This window comes from Nicotiana attenuata, unplaced genomic scaffold, assembly GCF_001879085.1.
Source record: "Nicotiana attenuata strain UT unplaced genomic scaffold, NIATTr2, whole genome shotgun sequence".
In the NCBI taxonomy this organism is placed as follows: Eukaryota; Viridiplantae; Streptophyta; class Magnoliopsida; order Solanales; family Solanaceae; genus Nicotiana; species Nicotiana attenuata.
The window spans coordinates 160,622-173,598 of NW_017672402.1; the positions used below are offsets into that span (position 1 = coordinate 160,622).

The 12,977-nt window shown below is 36.2% G+C and overlaps 2 protein-coding genes across 2 annotated transcripts; one reads left to right on the forward strand and one right to left on the reverse strand.

Moving 5' to 3' along the window:
• The first annotated feature begins 803 nt into the window (after positions 1-803).
• Positions 804-1,859, forward strand: LOC109213062. The gene is made up of 3 exons (XM_019376809.1): positions 804-1,220; positions 1,266-1,406; positions 1,545-1,859. Exons 1-3 carry the CDS (start codon positions 804-806, stop codon positions 1,857-1,859), a joined length of 873 nt encoding a protein of 290 aa, XP_019232354.1.
• Positions 1,860-7,231: 5,372 nt separating this feature from the next.
• LOC109213063 (uncharacterized mitochondrial protein AtMg00810-like) lies at positions 7,232-8,105 on the reverse strand. Its single transcript, XM_019376810.1, has 2 exons — positions 8,059-8,105; positions 7,232-7,589 (listed from the first exon to the last, which is right to left on the reverse strand). The coding sequence occupies exons 1-2, from the start codon at positions 8,103-8,105 to the stop codon at positions 7,232-7,234; spliced, it is 405 nt and encodes a 134-aa protein (XP_019232355.1).
• Positions 8,106-12,977: the final 4,872 nt, after the last annotated feature.

Consider the following 12,977-nt stretch of genomic DNA (forward strand, 5'->3'; position numbering starts at 1 on the left):
ATAACAGTTTTAGATTGGTTATGTATCCAAAACAGGTTTTGGATTGGTTTTGTAACAACGAAATATTTCTATAAATAGGTTCACTGATGAACCTATTCGATACTCTCAAACAAAGAAATAAATCCTCTCTTCTAATGTTATCATTCTCTTCTATTGTTAGTCCTAGTTAATTACATAATTCTTGCTATATTGCTTTTATTTCATAACACGTTATCAGCACGAGCTCCTAACCAATTTTAATCATCTTCCAGTTGTGCTTATTTTCTTCCTCAGAACAAGGTGGGTAACTTTAAATTCATACAATTACATAGTTTTATAAATTATGACGGTAACTTAGTTGATTGTCCAATATGGGATGCTTACTTTTTATTAAAAACAAGTGATTTCCTGCGCCAAGTTGAAAAAGTTATGCTTACTGTCTTTGATAATAGAAGAATATTTACAATTAACCAACTTGATATTAATATCACATCAAAATATTTTTATATTTAATATTTTAGATCTTGGTTAATTGTATATTTCTTGATATGGGTCTTCTAATGATTAATTGTTAAAATTATATTCATTAGTAAATAATTTCTTCCTACTTGTTCGATGCGTAAAACAACAACAGCTAAGTTGTCCATGCATATATTTTTGAGATTTTGGCAAAGTTAAAATTTTAATGAGTGAAAAACAAATGCTGACCCAAAGAAGAAATTTTCATGTTATCGTACTGGTACAAAACAGATATTTGTTCTTGTAAGCTTCATTAGTTCTTATCATATTTCTGATATAATTATTATTTTTGGATAGTTTTTACTATGTCAAATTTGTCAAAGCTTGAATTTGTGGCACTTGATATCTCCGGAAAGAATTATTTATCATGGGTCCTTGATGCTGAAATTCACCTTGCTGCAAAAACTCTTGAAAATACTATTATACAAGGAAATGAAGCATCAGGCCAGGATAAGGCAAAGGCTATGATTTTCCTTCGTCATCATCTCGGTGAAGGGTTAAAAACTGAATACTTAACTCTGAAAGATCCATTTGAATTATGGAGCAGTTTGAAGGAACGATATGACCATCTTAAGGCAACGGTATTGCCAAAAGCTCGATATGAATGGATTCACTTACGCTTACAAGATTTTAAAACTGTAGGTGGATATAATTCTGATGTATTCAGAATAACTTCCCTACTTAAATTATGTGGGGAAATTGTGAATGATGAGGATTTACTGGTAAAGACTCTTTCTACTTTTCATGTCTCAAATATGGTATTGTAGCAACAATACCGTGAAAAGAGTTTAAAGAAATATTCTGAACTAATCTCATGCCTCCTGGTGGCTGAGCAACATAATACCCTTTTAATGAAAAATCATGAAACCCGTCCTACTGGATCTGCACCATTTTCCGAAGTGAATATGGTAGCAGCGACTCAAAAGTTTGAAAGAAGATAAAATAATTATCGTGGTCGTGGTCGTGGCCGTGGCCATAGTCGTGGATGTGGACGTGGACATAAAAGGGGACGAAATAATTATCGTCATCATTGTAGAAATAAACAGGAGAACAATAAGGATCCTCAAAATAATTCTTTAAAGGGCAGAGTTAATATTTGCCACAGATGTGGTATGGAAGGTCATTGGGCACGTGTTTGTCGTACACCTGACCATTTTGTCAAACTTTATCAAGCATCTATTAAAAGAAAAGATAACAATGTGGAGACACACTTGACTTATCAAAATAATGATGATGAAGCAGGTCCCTCAAATAAATATGATGATGTTGAGGCAAATCTTGCATATAAAGATGATGATTTTGGAGGCCTTGCAAATATTACTCATTTAGAAGCTGGAGACTTCTTTGAGGATAGTGACTGAAGAAGTGATTATCTTACTGGGGAATAAAACTTTTAGAAAAGTTGTTATTTTCATATTATGTTTTTAAGTAGTTTGTTCTTCTTAGTGTACTTTCCTAAAGCATCATATATGCTAGTTTCTACATTCCTAGTGTAATTTTCTAATGTTTCTTTTATTTATAGTCTTTCGTATTTCTTATGATGTACTTTTTGTTTCTTTATGAAGAATATGGAAATTCCCCAGTCTTCAGTTAGTTCCAAAATCAATAAAGATGATATATGTCTTCTGGATAGTGCTACAACACATACTATTTTAACAGATAAGAGATATTTCTCTTATTTGGTGATGAAAGACGCCAATGTTAATACAATATCTAGCAGTACAAGATTAATTGAAGGCTCTGGAAGAGCAAACTTATTACTACCCGGAGGAACAAATTTGGCTATTAATGAAGCATTATATTGTAGTAAGTCTCAAAGAAACTTACTAAGTTTCAAAGATATTCGCCAAAATGGATATCACATTGAGAATACAAATAATGAAAAGATTGAATATCTTTCTATTACTACAATAAAGTCGGGTAAGAAATATGTGCTTGAAAAGCTGCCTGGTCTTTCCTCTGGCTTGTACTACACAAACATTGGCAGAGTTGAAACACATGCTATAGTAAACCAGAAGTTTACTAATTCAAATAATTTTATTATTTGGCATGACCGGTTGGGCCATCCCGGTTCTAGCATGATGTGCAAAATAATTGAGAATTCACATAGACATGCATTGAAGAACCAAAAGATTCTTCAATTTAAGGATTTCTCTTGTGCTGCATGTTCTCAAGGTAAATTTATTACTAGGCCATCAGTAACTAAAGTTGGGACTGAATCCCCAGCATTTCTGGAACGTATACATGGTGATATACGTGGCCCATCACCCGCCATGTGGACCATTTAAATATTATATGGTTTTAATAGATGCATCTACAAGATGGTCTCATGTGTGCTTATTATCAACTCGCAATCTGGCATTTGCGAGGTTGTTGGTTCAAATAATAAGATTAAGAGTACAATTTCTAGATTATGCAATTAAGACAATTCGTCTTGATAATGCTGGTGAATTTACATCCCAAGCCTTTAATGATTATTGTATGTCAACTGGGATAACAGTTGAACATCCTGTTGCTCATGTTCATACTCAGAATGGTCTGGTGGAATCATTTATCAAGAGCCTCCAATTAATTGCTCGACCATTGCTTATGAGAACAAAACTTCCTATTTCGATATAGGGTCATGCTATTTTGCATGCAGCAGCACTTGTGCGTGTCAGGCCAACGAGTTATCATAAAATCTCCCCATTACAATTGGCTTATGGTCAGGAGCCAAATATTTCTCATCTTATAATATTTGGATGTGCGGTATATGTTCCAATTGCTCCACCACAACGCACAAAGATGGGTTCCCAAAGAAGGTTGGGGATATATGTTGGATATGAATCTCCTTCTATTATTAAATATCTGGAACCCATGACTGGAGATTTATTTACGGCAAGATTTGCTGATTGCCATTTAGATGAATTAGTTTTTCCTACATTAGGGGGAGAGAATAAGCAACTGAAAAAGGAGATAGACTGGAATGCATTATCATTATCTTATTTAGATCCTCGTACAAATCAATGTGAACTGGAAGTTCAAAAGATAATTCATTTGCAAAGTATTGCAAATCAACTTCCAGATACATTTACCAACCTACCAAGGATTACTAAATCTCATATTCTAGCTGCAAATGCTCCAATTCGAGTTGATGTCCCGGTAGGACAATCTGTTAAAGCATATGAGTCTAAGCCACACTTAAAACGTGGCAGACCAATCGGTTCTAAAGATAAAAATCCTCAAAAAAGGAAAGGAAAAAATGATCAAGACAGTCATAATATGGAGGTAATTGCTCAAGAAGATCCCCGAGACATAACAATTGATAAAACCCCAAAAGAGGTCAAGGTACCTGGAAATAATGAAAATGAAGAGATCTCAATAAATTATGTCTCAACTGAAAAAAGATGGAATCGAAATGATATAGTTGTTGATAACATTTTTGCATATAATATTGTTGCTGAAATAATGCAACAAGATGAGGATCTTGAACCAAAATCTGTCGATGAATGTAGACAGAGAAATGATTGGCCAAAATGAAAAGACGCTATCCAAGTAGAATCGACTTTACTTAAAAACGTGAAGTTTTTGGACCTATAGCCCAAACACCTGAAGGTGTAAAGCCAGTGGGGTACAAATGGATTTTTGTGCGAAAAAGAAATGAGAAAAATGAAGTTGTAAGATATAAAGCACGACTTGTAGCACAAGGATTTTCGTAACGGCCTGGCATTGATTATATGGAGACATATTCTCCTGTGGTGGATGCAATCACATTCAGGTATCTTATCAGTCTAGAAATTCATGAAAAACTTGATATGCGTCTTATGGATGTTGTCACGGCCTATTTATATGGCTCACTGGACAACGAAATTTTTATGAAAATTCCTGAAGGATTCAAAGTACCTGAAATATACAAAGATTCTCGGGAAACTTGTTCAATAAAGCTTCAGAAATCCTTGTATGGATTGAAGCAATCAGGGCGCATGTGGTATAATCGCCTCAATGAATACCTATTGAAAGAAGGGTACAAGAATGACCCAATTTGTCCTTGTGTCTTTATAAAAGGATCTGGATCTAAATTTGTCATAATAGCTGTGTATGTTTATGACTTGAATATCATTGGAACTCCTGAAGAGCTTCCAAAGGCAGTAGAATGCTTGAAGAAAGAATTTGAAATGAAAGATCTTGGAAAGACAAATTTTGTCTTGGCTTACAAATTGAGCATTTGAAAAATGGAATATTTGTCCATCAATCAATGTACACCGAAAATATTTTGAAGCGTTTTTATATGGATAAAGCACATCCATTGAGTACCCCGATGGTTGTGAGATCGCTTGATATAAATAAAGATCCATTTCGTCCTCATGAAAATAATGAAGAGCTTCTAGGTACTAAAATACCATATTTTAGTGCAATTGGGGCATTAATGTACCTTGCTAATAATTCTAGACCAGATATAGCTTTTTCTGTAAGCTTGTTAGCAAGATTTAGTTCTTCGCCAAAACAAAGACACTGGAATGGTATTAAGCATCTATTCAGATATCTGCGAGGGACCATTGATATGGGATTATTTTATTCAAATGAATCTACGTTGCAACTGATAGGTTTTGCAGATGCAGGATATTTGTTTGACCCACATAAAGGTCGATCTCAAACAGGCTATTTATTTACATGTGGAGGTACTGCCATATCATGGCATTCAACAAAACAAACTATGGTTGTTACTTCTTCAAATCATTCAGAGATAATAGCCATTCATGAAGCGAGTCGAGAATGCATTTGGTTGAGATCAATAACTCAACATATCCAGGAGCTATGTGGTCTTTCATGGGGAAAGGATATCCCAATAACATTATATGAAGACAATGCTGCATGTAAGCTCAACTAAAAGGGGGATATATTAAAGGAGAAAGAACAAAGCATATTCACCAAAATTCTTTTTCACGCATGATCTTCAAAAGAATGGTGAATTAGATGTTCAACAAATTCGTTCAAGTGATAATTTGGCAGATTTGTTCACTAAGGCATTGCCGACATCAACATTTGAGAAGTTAAGATACAAGATTGGAATGCGTCGTCTCTGAGATATCAAATAAGGTTTTTTTATCAGGGGAAGAAATAAGCGTTGTACTCTTTTTCCCTTAACCAAGGTTTTGTCCCATTTGGGTTTTCCTGGTAAGGTTTTTAATGAGGCAACTCTTAATGCGTATTACAAGATATGTGTACTCTTTTTCCTTCACTAAGATTTTTTCCACTGGATTTTTCTTATTAAGGTTTTAATGAGGCACATTATCTGTTAGTGGACATCCAAGGGGGAGTGTTATAAATCCTGCAAATGGTTTCATCCACCTGCAACGATGGATGTCTTCCATAACAGTTTTAGATTGGTTATGTATCCATAACAGGTTTTAGATTGGTTATGTATCCAAAATAGGTTTTAGATTGGTTATGTATCCAAAACAGGTTTTAGATTGGTTATGTATCCATACAGGTTTTGGATTGGTTTGGTAACAACGAAATATTTCTATAAATAGGTTCACTGATGAACCTATTCGATACTCTCAAACGAAGAAATAAATCCTCTCTTCTAATGTGATCATTCTCTTCTATTATTAGTCCTAGTTAATTACATAGTTCTTGCTATATTGCTTTTATTTCATAACAATGCGGAATTATTTTTTATTTTTTTCGTTGTACAATAAAAAAAGTTATTGGGAATGACTACCTTAGATGAGGAATGAACTAGAACATATTAGGAAACCAAAATTGTATTGAACCTCACGTATATCTCACGCGCAATGGGGAGGTGAGGGGGCAAATCGATTACTTTTGCCTTAAAGCTCATTTTCTCATGTGGTACCACTCTCTTTTAGTAGCTCTTTACAAGTAAATAAATGACAACCTAATATAAAGAGAAAAAGAAAGTCCTTCCTAATCCATATGGAACTTTTATCTTTCACATAAGACAAAGAATCAAGAGAAAAAAAGGGACTCACAAAAAAATCTTTAACTTTGCAATATAAACCATTGGTAATAATATCATCATGTTTGACCATCTCATTTTTGATAACTTCCTTTTATTAGGGCTCATAGCTTGAATGAGACAAATGATGGAGAAGAGCTAAGAGCTCATAGAGAGAAAATTTGCAATTGTATATTAATCACCGTGTGTTCAGTACAAAATATCTATACAGCTGGATACTTATACACATAAATGTACGCCTAACGACGTATACTAACTGACTAACTGCTCTACTAATACAATAACTAATTTAGTTTTAGTAGGATCCACTAGCCTCTAGACCAGTTGACTACTCAACGCTTCCCCTCAAGTTGATGACTGGTACAAGCTCTTCACTCCTAGTTGATTGAGAAGATAGTCACGAGCCTTTCCAAAACTCTTTGGAAGTAGATATGCTAACTGCTCTTTGGTGGAAACATGATCTGTTTTTATCACTCACTGTATAATCTTTTTCCTTACAAATGATAATCTATATCAGTGTGCTTTCTCTTTCGTGGAAGAATGGATTACCTACAATTTGAATAGCAGCTTTGCTGTCATATAGCAGCCTAACAGGTTACTCCAGCTCAACCCCCAACTATTTGACAGACCTATAAGCCTAGTGACTTTCAGCAATACATGAAGTCATGCTTCTGAACTCTGCTTCAGCTGAGCTTCTAGAAATAGTTTCTTGTTTTTTGAATTTCAAGACATCAAAGCATTGGTAAAATTCACTGGATATGTAGTGATTGATCACTTTGTTTGTAACCATATTCCCCAGTCAGAATCACAATAAGCAACCAGATTATTTGAACCGTCAGCATGAATAAACAATCCCAATCTAGGTTCAACTTTAATGTACCTTACAATCCTGATTGCTGCTTTCATATGAGATGCCTTTAGGCAATGCATGAATTGACTAAGAACTTGAACTGCAAGGAAAAAGTCAGGTCTATTCATGGTGAGATACAATAGCCTATCCACTAGCCTTTGGTAGGTACTGGGATCCTTCAATGTTTCATCTGTATAGTCATTCTTCAGCAAATTATCAAACTCCACAGATGTCAGTTTTTGATTCATTTCAACTGGAGTTATGGCAAGATTTGCTCCACTTAAACAAGACTCAGATATCAGTTCTAGAGTATATATCGTTTGGCACATTACAATTTCCTCTTTAGACTTAGCAAACTCAATGCCTAAGAAAAATTTAAGCTCACCCAGGCCCTTCATGTTAAACTAGTTTTGCAGGTCTTCTCTTTCTTGCTTCAATTGTTTAGGATTGTTACATGTGGCCAACAGATCATCCACATATACTAAATTACAACTATGTCATCCCCTGGTCTTTTAGTGAACAAGGAATAGTTAAAGTGACTTTACTGAAATCCCATCTGAATTAAAGCTTCAGTGAGCTTCGTGTTCCATTGCCTTGGGGCCTATTTTAGACTATACAATAAATTTTAAGTTTGCAGACCTTCTTAGACTCCCTCTATCTAGAAACCTCTTCTAGAATATTTAGATAGACCTTTTCCAATAGATCTCTATTAAGGAAGGTATTGTGAACATCCATATAATATACTAACCAGTGCCTTGAAGCTACCAGAGCAATCACAAATTCGACAGTTACCATTTTAGCCAGATGAGAGAATGTCTCTATATAGTCCAACCCCTACTTTTGACTGAACCCCTTAGCTACAAGTCTAGCCTTGTACCTTTCAACCTCCCCTGATGCCCTATACTTAACCTTGAATATTCACTTGCAAACAATAGGAGATTTGGCAGGAGATAAGTCCACTGTGATCCAAGTAATTATCTTCTAAAGCTGTAATCTCTAGTTACATAGCCTCCACCCACTTAAGATCAGCTGATGCTTCCCTAAATGTTCTAGGTCCTGAAATAGCAAAGTAGAGTGACAGTTTCATCTGGTATGGGCTTGTCTTATTGTAAGTGACATATGAGGACATGGGATATGCACAAGCATGTCCAATAGAGGGAGTAAAAATCTTTCAACCATACATGAGGTTTGTTCTCTCTAGAAGACTTCCTGAGACCCTAATCATGTGCTGCAGGTGATTTTTCTGCAGCAGAAACATCTGGAACCTCATTACTTCTTACATCCTCATGATAAGTGTTAGATGAGTAAGTAGAAGCTGGCTTCCCCTGAATGAAACTGTCAGGAGGTTCAGCTAACTCAGACTTTTCTCTAGTGGTCCTAAGGATCAATGCTGCATGTGATAGAAGATCCAGAACTAGAAATATAGAGGAACCTACAGACTTCAAATGTTTGAAATGGAAAATATCTTCCTGAAACACCACATTTCTGCTCACTATAAATTCCTTGGAGCGAAGATCATACTACTCGTAGCCCTTATGCATGGAAGAATATCCCATGAGAACAACTGGTATTGCTCTGGTTGTGAACTTATCAAGCACCTTTGGAGTTGTAGCATAGCAAAAACATCCAAAAACTTTGAGATGTGTAAGGGAAGGAGCATAGAAATAAAGTCTCTCAAAGGGTGACTTGAATCCAATAACTCTAGAGGGCAGTCTTTTGAGAATATGGACATCAGTAGACACATATTCACCCCAGAAACTTAATGGTATAGCTGCTTGAAACCAGAGTGCTCTGACCATCTCTAAAATAGTTCTATGCCTTCTTGCTGCCATTTTATTGGGGAGTGTAGACACATGTACTTTGCTATGTAATACCAAAGCTTGTCAATCAAATATACTACTAATTCAATTTGTATTTCAGCAAAACAAGAATCACAAAGTGATCCACAATCGAAAAACTTCACAACTGAAGTACAAATACCATAATAAGTCTAACAAAATAGTGATTACCACAAAAGCCACAAAATAAGTTTTGTAAAAGGTCAGCAAATAACATCAAGTGCCATAACCGTACTTAAATAGTTAAATACGAATCTCCAACCTTGGATAAAGGAGGAGACACTTCTCAATATGTTTCATTAAAACCACAAGTTCCATTAACCTTCAGATTGAAATTATAAACTCGACCATAATGAACGCACTTAAATTTGCGCCCTTTTTCATTTTCTTCTACAATCTCAAAATATTCCCAAATAGGTGATCTAACTTTAAGACCGCGAGGCATGGTTTAACCTACAAATTAAAAAAAAATCACAAATTAAATACAATCTTTTTAAATAACAAATAATAAAAGAATATCGCAAAACAAGCAAATCTTTAAACTTACCACTTGACTAACTTGCATCCCTTTCAACAATGCAAGTTTCTCTTCCACTATTTGCCCTATCTAAAGATTATTTGATAAAATGTGTCATATAACATAACTAAATTATTTTGCACTAAAACTCATATTAAACACAAAAATCTTACCAAGTTTAAATGTTTCAAGAAACTCCACATATTATTCAGTATTAATAGGAGTAACCTCGTATCTAAACTAATATTGAACACAAACAAGACTTGGCACAACCGAGGAGTCAATGAACTCTTAAATGAATCAAGAATGCAGACACCATTGCTAAATGCACATTCCAATGCCATATTAGAAATTGGAATGATCAATATATCACGAGCTAGCTCAAAAAGAACATGGAATCCAGGTGCATTAAGTTTCCACCAACCTAAGATTTTAAAGTCATCGGAATCAAATACATGCTCTTGTTCTTCACTAAGATATCTTTCCAGCTTCATTTTAGCACCCACACTTTCACAGTATTCTTTTTGTCTCTTTAATTGAAGCTTTTTTCTCATAGTCACACTTCCACTAGATGTATCAGATGTGTCATTAGATGAAGTAGATGTAGATGAAGATGATTGAAGATGATATCCTCTTGAATATATTTGTTGATAGTCTCCAAATAAAGAAGTCATATAAGCATCCACCTCAGCAATTATTTTCTTTGCCTTTTCATCCCCAAATATTTCCTCAAGTGCAAAACCAATATACTCTAATTTTTTATGGGCATCTAACATATAAGCAATAAATATCATTTTATTCATCTTTTCGGGCTTACCCCAATATTTCTTAAAGTTTTCTTCCATCCTGCCTTCTTACTCAAACTAGTATCTTCATTTTCCAAACAAGCTTTAAAATGATTATCAAGTTCATATATATCTTCAAAATGACAATTACATGTGACATAACATGAACCTGAAATTTTTTCTGTGAGCTCATAAAATATTTCGAGAAACTTTATGTCACGACCCAAAATCAACCGTCGTGATGGCGCCTATCGTGGAACTAGGCAAGCCACAACTCAACCATCTTAACATAGTAAAAGCTTTGAAAATATAGATGGAAGCAATTAATATTTAAGAAAAACCTTTTTGAAACAGAATTAAATCCACAACACAATACAATCTATCCCAAAATCGGGGTGTCACCGAGTACATGAGCATCTATGCCAGAATACAGTCTACTACAATGTCTAAGGAGTAAGAACTGAAATACAGATAAAGATAATGAATGAGAGTCAAGGCCTGCGAATGCCATGCAACTACCTCGATAGTCTCTGAGATCCTGTCTCCTCAATCAGCAGCCGCTGTGACTGGAAGCACCAGGATCTGCACACGAGGTGCAGGGTGTAGCGTGAGTACAACCAACTAAATAAGTAACAAATCCAACCTTTGGACTGAAAGGTAGTGACAAACTCAATCGGTATAGTTCAATATAGAAATAACAGCGCAGAAACGTAGGCATGCTTTCAAGTTCAATAGATAGCTCAAAACAGTAATATAGAACAAATCTGATAAGGTCCATGTCCAGGGAAGATCCATCCCTCAAGAATATTAACCGCACTCACTAGGGGTGTGTGCAGACTCCGGAGGGGATCCTTCAGCCCAAAGCGCTATTATAAATCAATATAACTGCTGCGGTGTGCAACCCGATCCCATAAATGTCACTCATAATTAGGCTCTCGGCCTCAATCAGTCATCAATCTCTCCAGTCTCACTCACTGGGTCACAAATGTTAGGAAACTAGCCCGAACATGATGATATGATGTATCAACAAATAATAACAGAGACTGAGATATTATATGATATGAATGAACATGACTCAGTACGAAATATCAATGAGATCAGTAAGTCAACATCAAGAAACAACCACTATATGTCCCAACAGTAGCGGCATATAGCCTAAACATGATCTCTAGCATGATTGATAACTCAGTTATTTTATCACATGGTAAAAAACACGGATATCAGCAAGATAGGACCACTTTACAGTGCCATGGAATCGACAGGGTCCCGATTCACACGGTGCACGCTCATCACTTGGCATGTGCGTCACCTCAATACCAATCACATATCACATAATTCGGGGTTTCAAACCCTCAGAACCAAGTTTGAAAGTGTTACTTACCTCAATTCTGGTAAAATTCTACTCTAACACGCCTTGGCCTCTCAACTCGGTCTCCAAACGTCCCGAATCTAGCCATAAGCAGTACAATACAATTAATATAGGCTAAAGGAATCAATTCCACAAGAAAAATATGAATTTATAAGCCAAATCCGAAATTGGCCAAAAATTGTCCCCCGAGCCCACGTCTCGAAATCCAACAAAAGTCACGAAACCCGAAAGGTCATTCACTCACGAGTCTTACCATACAAAATTTACTCAAATCCGATAATAAAATCCCATTCAAAACCTCGAAAATCTAGCCCAAGAACTCTTTTTCTTTTCCCCCAATGTTCCACCCCAAATTAGATGATGGAATTAAAGGCATAATCATGGAATTTGACCAAAATTTGATAGGAATAACTTACCCCAAACACCCACGCAAGAATCTCTCCAAAAATCGCCTTCTACCGAGCTCCAAATCAATTTTATGTTATGAACTTAAAACCCTCATTTTTGAATCATAAATTCTGCCCAGATATACCTTCATCGCGAACGCGACCTTCCTCTCGCGTTCACGTAGACCATTCTGACTGCCCCTCAAAATAACCCTTCGCGAACGCGACCCCAGCTTTGCGAACGCGAAGCTTTGCCAACACCATTCTTTGCGAATGCGACCACTGCCCCGCGAATGCATAGACCAAAAGCTTGGGTTCCCCAGCTGCCTCAACACCTCTTCGCAAACGCGTCACCACTCTCGCATTCGCGATGCACCCCTAGTCCAACCTTCGCGTCTGCGTCTGCGTCCCCTTCTTTGTGAACGTGAAGAAAAAAGCTTCCTCAGCCCACAGATGCCCTTTGTGAACGCGAGACCTCTCTCGTGAATACGTAAGAGGAAACCAGAAAATTACACCAACAGTCTTCAGCCAAGATGCTAAGTCCAAAAATGGTCCGTTAATTACCCGAAACTCACCCGAGGCCCCCGGGACCTCTACCAAACATTCCATCAAGTCCCAAAACATAATACGAACTTAGTCGAACCCTCAAATCACCTCAAACAACATCAATAACACGAGCTGCACATGGATTCAAGCCTAATGAACTTTGAAATATCCAAATTCTACAAACGACGTCAAAGCTTATCAAATCACATCCGATTGGCCTCAAACT

Bases quoted from the DNA above. Each gene is read 5' to 3' on its own strand.
- LOC109213063 (XM_019376810.1), bottom strand. From the start codon at position 8,105: ATGGTAACTGTCGAATTTGTGATTGCTCTGGTAGCTTCAAGGCACTG. The intron at 7,590-8,058 runs GTTAGTATATTA...GTCTTGTTTAAG, and splicing joins CTGGTAGCTTCAAGGCACTG to TGGAGCAAATCTTGCCATAA.
- LOC109213062 (XM_019376809.1), top strand. From the start codon at position 804: ATGTCAAATTTGTCAAAGCTTGAATTTGTGGCACTTGATATCTCCGGA. The intron at 1,221-1,265 runs GTAAAGACTCTT...ATGGTATTGTAG, and splicing joins TGAATGATGAGGATTTACTG to CAACAATACCGTGAAAAGAG. The intron at 1,407-1,544 runs GTAGCAGCGACT...AGAAATAAACAG, and splicing joins CATTTTCCGAAGTGAATATG to GAGAACAATAAGGATCCTCA.